We start from the raw sequence: 15,640 nt of genomic DNA, 5'->3' as shown, positions 1-15,640 counted from the left end.
ATACTATATATTCAGAAAATTAATCAAAACTTACTCAGCAGCGAAATCATCCCCTGGTAACTCAGAATCTAACAGGCTGTAAAAATTAAATATCTGTCCGTTTCCTTGTCTTACAAGTAATTCAGCTATCTTTTTGATATCTGAATGTCTTTCCCTCAATGCCATATGCTTAACCGCTCTCACCAGTTTAAGTAAATCATCTTCCTTAAAACCTCGACTTTTCAATTTTACTACATAATTTGGCTCAAGGGCTTTCTTAATTAAATCAGGCATTCTTGCCGCTTGTTTATTAATTATTTTCTGTAATAAGAGTACACTGTCTGTATCAGACTGTTCATTACTTTGACGTTGATTGCACTCTGTTTCAATCGACTTTTCTTGTTCTGGAAGTTTCTCATTCAAATTTTCTTGTTCGGACACTTTTTCATTTGAATTTCGTTGTTCGGATGACTTTTCACTTGATTTTTGTCTCTGAGAACAATTATCGTTTAACTCATCAGATGGCTCGGGTTTCACGTTCTCTACTAATCTATCTTCTTTTTCTGTCTTAATTCTGGTTGCTGGAACATTATTAGCCACTTCCTGCTGTGCAGTTTCTTCGGGTTCTCTTACTGTATTAGAATCCTACAAAAGAAGAATCATCTTAAGAAAAGTACATAAACATTTGAAAAGAATTAGGAACATATTGTATCAAATTTGTTGTTATTATTAATCACATCCATTGCGTATAATTTGATTTGATTTGATTACGCATCCCTTTTAACAGAGAGGCTGCATGAGACGTGGGCCTACTGCTTAACCCTTTTCTTGGCAATGTATCCTGTAGGATACATAATGTGTTTGAATATTTTTGGCTACTTTGTGACTACCTATTCTTGGCAATGTATGGGATACATTACGTCACAGGCTTTTCTAAATAAAACATGTAACTAAAATGTGCAATTATGTCTGATTTTATAACTATTTGACACAAAAATCGCATGCAGTATTTTTTCTGAGCAACGCAAGTCTTCTTGCCAAGAAAAGGGTTAACGTAGGATCCGAACCACGAGCTCCCGCCGGGAATCGGATCAAGATCTCCCACGCCAAAGGCGCGTACTATTACATGTAGCGATGCTCTTTCATGGTCATGTTCGTGTTATAGATTATATATATATCTATATATATCTATCTATATATATATATAGATAGATAGATATAGACAATATATATATATATATATTGCAAAAGTGTGAAAATCATGCCTAGTATGGTGTGAGGCCTCCTTTTGCATCCAAAACAGATTGGATACGATGCGGAATGGAGGTATACAGCTCCTGAATCGTGGTGTGTGGAATTTTGTACCACTGTTCTCCAAAACATGCTCCAGTTCCGTAAGGAATGCTGGTGGAGGGTAATGAGACCGAACACGCCTTTCTAACTCAGACCACAATGGCTCAATGATGTTCAGATCTGGTGATTGCGGGACCCAGGGGTGGTGTGATAGCTCCTGGTCATGCTCCTCAAACCATGATTTCACCATTTTTGCAGCGTAACAGGATGCCAAATAATCTTGGTAGATGTCATCACTATCAGGGAACAATATTTGGGCCATGGGTAGAACATTATCCCCTAAAATGGCCTCATACACCTTAGCATTCAACATTCTATGCAGGACTATGATGGGCCCTGCAGAAAACTACGATATCACTGCCCGTACTGTAACAGAACTACCTCCATGCTTTACAGTTGGGAGCAGACAGTCTGTATCATAGGCCTGCGATGGTATTCTTCATACATAAACAAGGTTGTTGGAAACAAGATAAAGATCAATTCATCGGACCACATTACGTGATTCCAACGCTCATGAGTCCACGCCTTGTGGTCCTTGCACCACTGGATACGCCTCTTCGCATTTACTGCTGTGACCAGGGGTTTGGCGATAGCGGCCCTGCCATGAATATTCATTTTATGAAGTTCCCGTCGCACTGTTTTCGATGAAACCGGGTTCTCTAGGTCGGAATTAAGTTTAGACGTAATTTACATTCCAGAGGTCTTCTTTTTAGCTGCTACAATTCGTTTTAATGCCATCCGGTCCCTATCTGACAGGATTGTCTTTCGACCACTATTGTACTTTGCAGACGTCGTTTGCACATGAATTGTGTATGCCTTCGCGACATCGGACACTGTGAGGATATCGAAAGGCACTATGTTCGCCACTGTTGCCACTGAAGCTCCAACCAGACGGGCACCAACGATCATGCCATTTTGGAAGTCTGTCAGGTTGCCCATTTTACCGCACCACTTTCGACACCACCGCACGACACTCACAGGTGAACTGGTTACTGCTGACGGAAGATGAAGGTCCACATGACACATTGAAAAAAAACGATCGGCAACTGCACCACGTGTTGTACAGTGGAGTGCCACACTTACGTGTCTTGTATGAAGTGTTTTTAGATTTTTTTGTCCATCCCCTGTATATATATATATAAAGCTGCAACGCGAGTTCGAGAGTATGTGTCTCGAAATAACTTGGCATAGCGTAATCATCGCCACAGCACACCCGGTGGTGGTTTTGCACACCCGGTGGAAGTGTGTTACAACTTTAAAAAAAATTTAAAAAAAAAAAAAAAGTTATCATCTCTCAAAAGAGGATAGCGAGCTCTACCTAGTCTATTTTTGCAGAAACGTAACTAAACAAATTAATCCCTAGACGACAGAAATACCAGTATTCCCGGGACCGATTTTGATACAATAACAAACTTTAGAAGTCATGTTCCCACAAATGTGTATAGTCTTCTACTGGATGTGCTATTTGTCGTCAGGAGTTTCAAGAAACTGCATGATATGTGATTAAACTTACGAATTAATTTTAAAACTAAAAGCGAGGATTATAGATCAATAACTCATATATGAATAGGATAAATACTGCATTTCAGAGCAACAAAAAATGATCAATACTGACAGCTGTACGTGAACAGGGATTTCTCCCAAGTCGTACCAGTAACATTAAAAGTAATCTCTCAAACCTTGTGTATCTGAATTTTAACGAAAGCGATTTTCTTTTGTAGTTTGAGTAGTGACTAAATATATAATGTATTAAGAGTACACATCGGGCCTCGAATCCTGCCTGTCTGCAATCCTTTGCTGTTTTAAATATCAATTTAATCTAATCCATATCAAGGAATGAAATACTACGATCTTGATCTTCGTCTAGTTTGATTGATATAGAATGATGATCAATGTTTATGCATCTATTCTCAACATTACACCCCACTGCCGATATCTACCATGTACTTAGTTGTGTTGTACCTGTAAACGGATTGCTATTAATTAGAGGAAACAGTTAACACAATGATTCCAAACCATTTTGGTAATGACACACTTAAGAGAACCCTCATGACATCGCGACACACTTATTATTTTTTTTTTTTTTTTTTTAATGAATGGTAATATTCTGTATAAATTGTAACAGAATACGAGATAAATTTATGTATATTACCTAAGTATCGCAAGTAGAATCTAGAATTGAGGTGCCGCGACTGACATACAGGGGTTCCACACGCAGCTTTCATGTGTAGGTTGCGGCCATGAGATTACTTGAGGGGACATCACTTTTCATTGAGAATTGTAAGTTTGGGGGAAATGATAAATTTGAGAAGGTTTGCTTCTAAACCTTTGGGAAAGGATGAGCACTGTTGACACAGTCTGTTTCAAAATTGATCTTAACTCATTATTACAGGCTTCATGGTAAAAATAAAATAAAATTACTAGTTATTTCTTTGCATAATCAATGCTAACTTTAACACATTTTTGTAGCCTCCGTATCTATTTCGAAAAACTGTTCTGAGAATCAGCATTGGTCAAGTTTGCCAGGTCTTTTTCTGGCTGTTATCGCATGTAGACGTTCCTCGTAACATTTCCCTTTCAGGTCCCCTTTGGTTCTGGGGAAAAAGGCAAAAATCAAAGAGAGTAATGTTGGATCAGTAAGGTATTCTGTCTCGATGGTCTTTGGCAAATTACGGGTACAGGCGGTATCTTTTGTAACTTGCTGTTGACATGGAAGACCAGGTATGATGTCGACTGTAAGTTTTTGACGAATAGTGTGCTGGGATATGCTATTCAAGATGCTGATGATATAATCAGTTGTCAATTGTGTACCAACATATAGTTTTTGTTTATCTCCTTCATAGTGCTACCGAGTTCCTCTGACCCTCCTATTTTACGATGAGAAAGTGCTTAGCTGTTCCAAGCTTTTTATTAACAGAGTACTCATGTCAGTGATAACACCACTAATCCTATCAACATCACTTGGAAAGGAAGAAAGCAATGCATGACATTCAAGCATCGGTATTACTAAGTTTAAGCCGCGAAAATCTTTCGCTTGCTTACTATTTAGTTATATTTATTACAGGTACTAAAGTCTCTTGAAGACTGAAGAAATATGGTAGAATATTAGAATAATTGACGTGCATTATCTGTCTATATTTTGAAGCTCACATTTTACTAGATAGGAGTCTCTAATATATTGGACGCTCAAAGCATAAGATAATATAAGGAATAATATCTCAGACTTACATTGTTTGTTGGTAACCGTTTGTAACCGAAATACATTGCCCCGTATTCTTCAAACATGGTGTTAACATCTCTACATCTATTTCGAAAGAAATAGAATGATTCAATTTGCTGTACGCAATCACTGCACACATTTTTCGGCAATGGTTCCTCTTCTTTGATCTGAAATATAATATTATTATATAAACGTAAATAATAATAATAATAAGTACAGAAATATACTAAATGCCGTTCGCAATAGTTTCAGACTATGAATCCATACATTATGACAATTTACATAAGTATGTAATGCTATATTAAAAGAACATTGTGCAAGTGATAAAAATGCGAGAATCTTACCTTCGACATAACGCAATAACATCTAATAATATAGAAATACCCAACGAAAGTGCAATAATTTATGCATATATAACCAAGCCATTACGAAGTGAAGTCAACAAGTCAAGGCAGTGTGTTAATTTATGATACGCAAGGAGGAGAATTTTTATTTTGACTTGTATTATTACGAGGAGTGGGGAATGTGGAAATGTAAGAGTACAAGGTAAGTAATTTTTTTTTACCATATATGATCATAAATTTTAAAAATTTACAGAAGAAATAAGTAATGTTACCTTTTGTACTGTCTTCGTTTACGCGCATACCCACCATCACTAGCGTCCCCGCTCTTTAGGAAAACCGCGTGTAGGCCCACCAGATTCACCTTCCCCTTACTTGGGTTAGATATATAATTATGGTTTTCAGTGGCCATCTAGCAGTCTGCTTTGCACGGCGACGAAAAAACGCTGTATTTATATCCATAAGTGTTAAGCTCTCCTAAAGTGAATCTGTGCCTAGGAATAAAACTCCTCCCATAAGAAACAATGTTTAAAGATAACAGTACATTTACTGAAAAAAGTAAATAATGTCATTAAGACATGTATGGATCCATAAACTGTATTTGCACCACAGTTACAGCTTGCTAAAGTGAAGGAACAAGAGGATTGCTTACACAAAGATTGGAAGAGGATCTTAACGCGATGGAATCTATAGGACTGTACTATCAGTGACATTTTTTTTTTTCTTACGTCAACTTGCAGCTTTATAAGAGTTAGTAACAGGATTGGCTGGTTTAAACCAAAAAACGAAAAAAGTTCGTCAAAGTGTAAGTGTTCGTAAAATCGTAATGAACACACATTTGTGGGTTATGACGTTTCACTCCCATATATTATTCGTATTATATTCAGACCTAAATTCCCCATTCATTACTCAAAAAGATTATACCACAAAAGCATTTTTTTTAAAATATAAGTTTATCAATGTTTCTTTTGTGAGTTTTTCATAGTTTGTTTGCAATCAAAGGAAAATTCTAAATATTGTTTCCTTTTAATAATGTTTATTGTTGATAAAATACAGCGAAATGCCGTTTTTTTCTTTAAGGGGGGGGGGATACAAACCCCACGAGAGGCATTTATTGAAATCAGAAGATCTTTGGTATTTATTTTTGTATAAATGGGTCAGAGCCAAAGTGGACTCAATTAATTCGTACCTTTATTCACTTTTCTAACTAATATGCAAATTAAGACGTTGAATTTCTTTAACTTGGACTAAATTAGTTGTTCTGTACTCTGTAGTATTTTGAAATTGTCCATATGTAATTCTGTATGATGGTTTCACTTATCCAACTGTTTATCTTTTTGTCCTTCTTAAATGATTCTTGACAATTATATTAGCAAGTAGGCCTATGTAAAGAAATGAAAAAAAATGAAATCAAATCTTTGAGTTTTACGTCCCAAGGTTATGCCGGTTAGGCTAAAGGAGACGGTGATGATGAGTAATGAATGAAATGGTGGAATGAATAAAGTGGGAGGAAACGGGAGAACCCCGAGAAAACCCACGCACACGGTGTTTGTCTACCACAAAGTTCACTTGACGGGGGGCGGGGATCGAACCCGGGACCCCAAGCACCAGAGGCGAACGCTCTACCACTGAGCCACCGCGGCTCCCTTGCCTATGTAAAGATCAGTATAACGTATTTTTATCAGGAGTCCTTCCTGAGTGCGTCGGCAGACGTATCGTATTTCTAGCCAATTAGTCCCGGTTTCGAGTTCAAGTGGAGGACTATTTCTCTCGGATGTAAGCCGAGAAGCGGTTTGGATTCCGCTTTAAGCTTATGTGACCCCTTGCAGCATAACCTGATTGTTGTATAATAACACCACGGCGAAACAAACTTATTTTTGTCCATATGTGATATAAGTACATAGAGCAAATTATTTAAACCAAAAAAAAAAAAAAAACTGTGTTTTTTGTTTTTTCAATAAAAACCATGGTTTTTGCGAACCCAGGTTAGTAACAATGTCCTAAGTGCGTTCACTTTGCATCACACGCTACAGTTCGACTTCATGCTCATCGAAAAGTTGGACTGGTTTGGGCAGCTTATGATAAAGTGGGGAAAATATATATGGTAAGGATAGAGTAGAGCACTGATGTAGGAATCCGTCAAAATAAAAATAATAAATTCTATTTTCTTGCTAACAAATTAATATATAAAACGTACTGGACTGTTACTATAGCCTTTCTATTTTAATTATGCCCCTGCTGGTGCTACTGTCGATGTGTATTTTGCCGTACCTCCCTCGAAAGAGGAGGGACAAGTTTGCTACGGCAGACATCTTTCAATTGTTGAATGCCGAAGCGTTGCCACAATGAATTATTTCACGGACTTCACTGTGCTGTCTTGTTAGCCACTTTAAATAGCCTACGATCTTCACTCGTCAAGACCAAACGAGTGAATGACAAATTGGCAACACAGCTGACGTCATTCACGTCTATTCGCTACGCAAAGGGAGGGTTTCATCCGGCAGAGGGATGGCAGGGTGGGGCCGAAGTATAGTTCGCATAGTTTCCGAGGGCACAGGTGGAACAGACAGGTTCTACCCTGGTACATGCCTAAATGATTGGGTACAAATTGATAATATGAATACAAACTGGTGTGTTTCAACGGCAAGTCTTTACTTTGACTCCAACTGTGACTTTAATCGGTTCTTATAGGTTCAGACACTTCCTGCAAGTGCTTGTGCGTGAGTCACTTGTTGGAACTGTTCGTGCCTTTGGTGTGACGTCTTAGTTCATATTTTTCCCACTAGGTGTCTGTGTAGTCATATGGTAGTTTGTTAGTGTGATGTCACGTTCTGTGTGCATGTATGTGTGTACTGCTGTTTGTGGCATGCGGGAAGCGCGTAATTGAATTGGTTGAATTGAGTTAGAGAAAACCTATCATGGTTGTGGTCTAAAGCTGAAGATATTTTCGACGTATGGTAAAAGTGGACGTTTATTGGTTTTTCTTGTTTGTAATAATAGCAAGTGTGCTCGGTTTAATAAAACGACGTGTGTGCGGAAAGGGACATTTTTCAGTAATGTTGAGTATTGTGCATGTGTTCTTGGTATCTTATTTTTTCGTGTGTGGAATCAGCAATTATGAGTTCATTATTCATGAGTGTTGTTGTATGGCGAAATGGTGAGTGTTTTCTTTTTTTAATTCATATTATTTTTATTCTTGATTTGTTTTGCATTTGAGTATTAGGCAAAGTATTTGGTTTGCTGCTGCTTGTCCTATTGTCTTGTTGAGATGTATTTTTTTTTCTTTGTCATGCACTGATTTATGATTAGAGACGAGTGTTTTTTTTTTTTTAATTTTTTCCTTCTTATCTTAGCTTTATAGTAGTGGTGTGATTATTTATTATTATTTTGGATGTTTTTATGGTACTTGAGCGGGGTTTGGGGGGCGGTAGCCCCCCATTTAGATCTCAAAATTCATAGTCACCGCTTCACCTGAATTGATGTTTAGTAACATTGTGGCCTTTGTACTTATAGTATAATTCTTAACATCGTATAGTAACATTGTGGCCCTTGTACTTACAGTATAATTCTTAACATCGTACATTACTTTCACTGTGTTAGTAATTGTAATCGATTCATGTGATCCGGGAGCAGTTTAGGAATGATTCCTAAACTGCTCCAGGAACCGGATCACATGAATCGGTTGAAGTCACAGTTGGAGTCAAAGTAAAAATTTGCCGTTTCAACTTACAGGCACACACACGCGTCCGGATAATGCCACAAAAAGGACTGTGCAAAAACTACAAAAATACCTGTGCTAGTTGCTCAATAAAGCGTCAATGCTATCTAACCGAGTCAGACAGGAGTGCAGCAGCGAGAGTCTGCGCAAAGATGAGTTTGTAGGAAGCAAGCGCATGAACGACGGATGGCATTAACATGGACAGGAGAAAAAAGAAATCGACATTACTCGAGCAGACGCTCCTACCAAATTTTGACACATTTCTTATATTTCCAGGTTAGAGTAGACCTTTGTACTTCATTTAGAAAAACATGTACTAAATGAGGAGCTCCATTTCTACTTGCAGATTGACTTCAGGAGGGCTCAGTATAAATACAGTGTGGGCGTATAGCATAAAAACTACAGCACATAAAACACGATCTTGAGCTCAGTGGCCACTAAAAGCACGAACGCTATCTAACCGAGACAAAACAGGAGCGCAGCAGGGGTGCCCGAGCGGTTGCGCCCGTAGGGAGCAGGTGCGCTAGCGACTATGGAATACGCATAAACGAGGATAGTGAAAAAGCATACTTACACATACAATACTTTCACTATTACTCAAAATTTATTTCAATATGCTCTGCACTGACAGTCATCACTTATATTCATACTCTCATTCCTTCACGAAAAATGTTTCACATTGTATTTTATCTGTAAATTTTGTATTTGGTAGAACCGTCTGCTTGAGTGAACCCAAAAATTCATACAGCTTCCCAAATAACGTAAGTTTCTGCATTTGTAATGGTTTCATACTAAGAACTCTATATTTGTAAAATACAGGTATCCTGCATCGTGCTGAAATACTCCATTTCTAAATATTAATACCGGTATGTCACACAGTCGTCTGCGATATGCACCCACTTTATTTTAACCCTTGTATGGCTTTCATAGTGGTTTCACACTATTATCATTACACTTGTACACAAAATACTACTACTAAACACAAAAGAAAGGGGTGGTCTTTACCACCACCCTCAAATGTATCCACAGATCTGTTACTGTGACTTACAGTGAGCCGTTGTAAACAGGGTTGGCAAAATCCATGGTTTTTATTTAAAAAAAAAAAGAAAAAAAACAGGCTTTTTTGGTTTAAATAATTTACTCTATGTATTTATATTAGATATGGACAGAAATTAGTTTGCTTCGCCTTGGTGTTATTACGCAACAAGGTTATGCTGGAAGGGGTTACATAAGCTTAAAGCGGAATCCAAACCGCTTCTCGGCTTCATCCAAGAAAAATTATCCATTTCGACACGAAACGGGGACTAATTGATCACAAATACGATTGCCGACTCACTGACGAACGACTCCTGATAAAAATACGTTGCACTGATCCTTATATAGGCCTACTTGTTAACATAATTGTCAAGAGTCATTTCAGAAGTAGCAGTAGTAGTGACTCATCCAGTTCCGGTGACAAAGAACTGGGGGGAGCGGGCTATGCTCCTTACGGACACCCCCCTCGCTTCAGCTCGGGACCCCTTCTGTGCTCTTGCCCTGACTGGGTTAGACAGTATTCGTGCTTTCCAGTCGCCACCTGGCACAAGTTGGTTCGTGCTTTATGCACTGTAGTCATACGTTTAGCATGAATTTATACTTATGTCACAGATAATGAATCGTAATCACTACCAAGTGATTTGGGGGAGAAACTAAAATATAGCCAAAGAAATGTTCAGACAATGGAAGTTCATATCTAAGTTTGTGTTTCATATGCACTCTCATATTACAGTAAAATTAACTTTTGCATTACGAACTAGTATGCACCAGTACTTACGGCAGAGTAGAGCATAGCTGGGTAAAACTGGAACCTTCTGGGAAAATTAATCGAATGCTATTTCTCATATCTACATAAGGATACCAACTAGAGGGGGCATTGTAAAGTTAACCTATTAAATATTAATTAGTGGTGTTTAGTTATTGTAGACTAACAAATAGAGCAGTTTTCAATTTATTGTAATTTAGTATGTACTTCGTTCACTTACCGTAATACCCAAGCAGTCGGATATCATTTTTGGTAGTTGACTACCCTTTGGCTCGAACACATTTCTATTATCTTTGTCTCTTGCTATACACAGTCGACACACACTGGAAATATTTGTTGGCGAAATCATAATTTTATGCCTTTCAATGAATTATTAAAGGAATTTTACTCATGAGGAGATGGTTGCTACGTTCTCGCTTAAAGTGCGCGGGTTTAGTTTGACATACATTTTGTCTGTCATCATCAATTTTTCCCCCTGCGCGCAAACAACTATTATATACATTTTCACTTCTTAATAAGCTTATTGAACTTCTTCTTTGTGGAGACTGCTATTTACATTCCAAATATTATACATATAATCACACATGGACCCACATGTTAGTTGATAAACAAATGGGGTAACATGCCAAAGCTAACGTAGTGAGCGGCCAAATAAATAATCTTCTTCTTCCTTTTTTCGTACTTATACCAACCACACCAGTTGCTATCTATGCCTGCAGGCTCCAGGGAGTTCTCAGTGTGGCTAAGGAAAGAACACAAAAACCCACTGGATACATAAAGAAAATCACCAGAACTCCGTTAAAGAAAATCGCGACTTGACTCCTGAGAAAGATCCATAGAGTGCATAATTTATTCTAACCTACTTTCTTCAAAAATTGTAGTACCGTACTAATCACTAATCAATGCTAATTCCGTGCTGATTCACAATACAATGTCACATTATCCAGTCAATAGGTAGTTTTTGATTGCAGTGAGGTAGTTTTAAAAACTTGATAAAAGTGTGTATTAGGATGATCTAAATCACATACTAAATATGCAACCTCATGAGATTTGACCTCGCGCCACCAGCTTGTTAATATGGCGCCTAAAACAGAATCCTCCTAAAATAGGGCGATAATTATTTTTTCACAAATAACTCGGCCCCCTTACATCTAGCGAAAAGTATGTTATTATCGAAAACAAAGAGTATTCAATTTGCTACAATTAAGATCCTATACATTTCTTCTTGGAACAAAAGTTTAACTGTTAAGGGCAGAGTTTTAAAATGACAAAGTGTAATAATGAATGGGCCTGTAAAATTATTGAGCGAGTCGAGTTTATGCCCAATCTAGTTGCAGCAGATGCAAAATGAAATTAAATGAAAATATCACAGAGACTCGGTGGTTTTCACCTGCTGATGTTTTATAGCGGAGCTATTGGTTTTATCATGAGAGGAAGTGGTTTGAAGGAGCTTCTAAGTGTCATATGTTCGCCGAATTCGATTGATAAGATGTTGACAGGACACGCGTATGCTTGGGCGTTAGGAACTCACTTGTTAACATATTTTGTTTTAGGACATATAATCCTGCAGCAGTGAATTTAACAGAAGAAGATCGATCGGCAGTGGATAATCTTTGTAATTGTGACAGTTCTAAAAATGACTAATTACATACCAGGCCCCAGGTGGTTCTGGTTACATACCATCTTATAACGCATATGCTAGAACACAATATAAAAACATTCTGCAGTTGTACGAATGACTAATATTAGCAGTACGAATTTTGGAACATAATGAATAAATCAAAAATTTATGTAGAAATCTTTATTTATCAAGTAAGAAACAAAATAGTTTAAAACCCGAGAATTCAATTTACACTTTCTGCCTTTATGTCCTTCTGCAATTTCGTCCGCCTGTCATTTTGTACCCTGCCATTTTGTCCTGCCATTCTGTCCGTTCCCCGTTATTTAGATCATCCTAATACACACTTTTATCAAGTTTTAAAAACTATCTCACTTAATGCAATCAGCACCCTCATTTTGGAACCTATTGACTGGACTAAGTAGAAAAAATATTTTGCTTTACGGTTGGTGCTCTAAATCATTCCCTAAGGGCCGTATGTATAGTTATTTTGCAAGACTTTCTGCACCCTTATTTTCGTGTCGTATGCCCATATAATTACGTAGATTGATAATATGCGTGCAAAACACTAACCAACTTGTTCTAGGCGTTGCCGCTATAAAGGACGAATATCTTCTAAAGGGGAGTTTCTCTTAATCGATTTGGTGTCGATCCAGTTAAATTGACGTCATTTTCGACATGTACGACTGTGTAAACAGGACTCTTACTAAATTACCTGTTCGTCTTAGGCAATGAATCTACTGGTAACTGAATTGAAAGAGTTCTATAATCTGGGGTCGATTCGATCAGATCGACAAGCGAAGGTGACTAGGTTGTCTAGTGGGAACACTTCACTTGTCGCCGGATGAAAAGTACAACGCGAGTATTGTGGAAATAGACCGCTTTGGAACTAATGAGATTATATGGATTTAAGTGATAATAAAAGAAATGACTGTTTATGAAAGTTTAATGCTGGTGCACTTAACGAGAATGAGTTATAATGAAACTGATCGTTTTTTGCGGCACATTATACAAGAATGAAGCTCCATAAATATTAAGACAATTCGTTGTTGAAAAACAAGCGTGATCTTTGAGCTAAAGAACGGTTGTAATTTTATAAAAGTACCTTTATTAGATAATTTACGATTATACCCTCGTTGTGTACGTGTACGATTACACAGGCCAGGGCCGCAACTAGGGGGGGCAGAGGGGGCGCCGGAAAGAAGATATATCAATTGTTTTAAAAATCGCATTCTTTCCCTTGAGGAACTTATTCTAGAGCTTAAAAGAAATCAAAAGTTTTATTTATATATATATATATATATATATATATATATATATATATATATATATATATATAGAGAGAGAGAGAGAGAGAGAGAGAGAGAGAGAGTCTCATCTATATAGGTGTAATGTCATACATTAAAAACCTAATATTGCATGCATTTGTTCCCTTTGGCGACCACAGAGAATCCGCCCCCTTTCCTTTTCCTACCACAAGGAGCTGTTTGTTTGTATAATTCCATTGAGAACAGCTCTGAAGTTTAAAACGCTGTTATCAATAGGGGCGGGGGCGAAAAGTTCCCGATTTTTGTTGCTTGCTGGTGGTTGAAGAGTTTAGCTCAGACGCGCCCCCTGTAATGTTACGCAATTGCTGTAATGTTTTTAAACTAGAGGGCAGTTTTGTGGCGGAAAAGATAATTTACACGCCTCGGTATATTTAATTGTTTCTTGTACGCCTACCAAGAGATTTTGCGAGTGAAGGCTGTATGAAGCTTTATCTATTAGTTTTGCTTGAGAGCTCTTCGAGGCATTTTGAATTGTTATCTATCAGTCCAACTTATGCTTTATTATGCTTTATTGTTAATTTCAATCATTTTTTTACATTAATCGTTTATAATGTATAATATTTACTATACATTAAATAATCTAAATATCTTGATCTATTTATTAATATTTTATGAAGCAATTTCTTTCATATTTAATGAACTTTCTAGTTAATGCACTGCAAAGAGAGATGCTTTGCTCGAATCAGTTTTTTCTATCACTTGTGTGCACCTTAGAGGTGCATATATACAGAAAGAGAAAGTATACAGAAAGGTGCCCAAAAGGTACAGAAAGTGCTCAAGTTCGAGAGGTACACATAAAAATATAGTGTGGAGTTCTTGTGTGCTTCATTGTTGATGGAAAGTTTTCTTCTTTTCTCCACATCAAAGGATTACACCGAAAAATTTACAGAAATAAAAATAAGCTTTTCATTGTTGCATTGTTATGTTCTCAATGATTTTGGATCGTAAATATTGGTTTTAAAAAAATTTCTCATCAGAATTGGCATTTTGCAAACTGATACACTCAAACTATAATGAAAAAACTTTGACGCTTTGGAACACCCGTGACATCAATAGTCTCGCGGGCTACAGATGTAGCTCATCAAACTTTCAAGGAGAATAACAATGAGCTCCTTTCGATTTTACGTTTCACCACACCCTAAACACGCAGAATGATAGTTGATAGAAAGGTACACAGAACCCTTTGAGTTATCATCTCGAATTACTTTGCGGCAAGGAAAATAAAAACGCTGGGCTACAATGGTAGCCCGCGCGCGTATTGGAGGGTTAAAGTAGACTACTTAAAAATCGATATAACTGTTTTCATTAAGAATGTTATTTACAGTTGCAATCCATAAGTGATACTTTTCGACTAAACCTTGGGGGGGGGGGGGCGCCGAATTGTGTGTTTGCCCCGGGTGACAGAAGCCCTAGTTGCGGGCCTGACACAGGCATACGTGTGTACAGATTGACCCTTTTAAATTATGGCTTTTTTTTAAAAGATACCTTATAGCAGCCCTGCCCACGGCGAGCAGATAGTGGAAACTCTCCTCGTGAACGCTCACGAGCATTCTACGAGCAAATACCATTGTTCGTGCTTCGTGGATCTTCGTGTTTTGTCCTTAGAGGAGCGGAAGTGTTGTCAACCTTGGCGGTAATCACTAGCTTACCAAAAAAAAGTATGTATGGTAACTGATTGCCATTTAGTGTAAAGTGTTTTTTACAATGTGGTAACCGTTAACTATAGACAATACAAACTTGTAACAGCAATCAAATGATAAACTATGTACGTTCCTTTTCTTCTTTTTTCTTTCCTTTTGTTAAAGAGGGTTTGTTATATCCGAGTGTGGGTTTGTTATATTATGTTGTTTCGCTTTTTAGGAAAAGAGATAATCTGTTGATAAGAAAAAACTGTAGCACTTGTTTGTAATTATCTAAGTATATCTCCAGAAAATTAGCTTATGCATGTATGTGTGTACGAATAGGCTTAGCAAGGGGTTGGTTGTGGAGATTAGAAGCCACTATTACACTATCAATAGGAAGAATAGTATTTCTTACTCCACTTTTAAAGTTACTTTGATCGCAAAGAATCAAACAAAATATTAAGAGAGCCAAAGAGATTTTCCATTTTTAAGTGTGACCGTTAGTGACTGCAATTAGTTTTTTTTTTTTTTTTTTTTTTTAACAAGGAGTGTCTTTTTAATAAGGAAAAATGTATTGTCCCTGGCTGGTTGCTTGCCGGTGGCTTGTTAAAAGTGAAAAAGAATGTTAAATCATTTCAACGACTGAAGCTACACGCTTGT

The 15,640-nt window shown here is 37.4% G+C and overlaps 1 protein-coding gene across 1 annotated transcript in view; it reads right to left on the bottom strand.

The window, feature by feature from the left end:
• The window catches only part of LOC145686685 (uncharacterized), a 64,520-nt gene extending 53,388 nt beyond the window's left edge, over positions 1-11,132 (bottom strand). The window contains exons 1-3 of the mRNA XM_081760219.1: positions 10,633-11,132; positions 4,561-4,719; positions 35-624 (exon numbers count right to left, since the gene is read on the bottom strand). Of these exons, the coding sequence (XP_081616345.1) occupies positions 35-624; positions 4,561-4,719; positions 10,633-10,761 (878 nt within the window). The 5' untranslated portion in view covers positions 10,762-11,132. The remainder of the gene's footprint in view (positions 1-34; positions 625-4,560; positions 4,720-10,632) is intronic.
• Positions 11,133-15,640: the final 4,508 nt, after the last annotated feature.

The sequence above is a fragment of the Thermobia domestica genome, chromosome 5, assembly GCF_964235325.1.
Source record: "Thermobia domestica chromosome 5, izTheDome1.hap1.1, whole genome shotgun sequence".
Classification (NCBI taxonomy): Eukaryota; Metazoa; Arthropoda; class Insecta; order Zygentoma; family Lepismatidae; genus Thermobia; species Thermobia domestica.
Note: the sequence above shows the minus strand (reverse complement) of the source record. Positions and strands in the feature narration are given on the sequence as shown.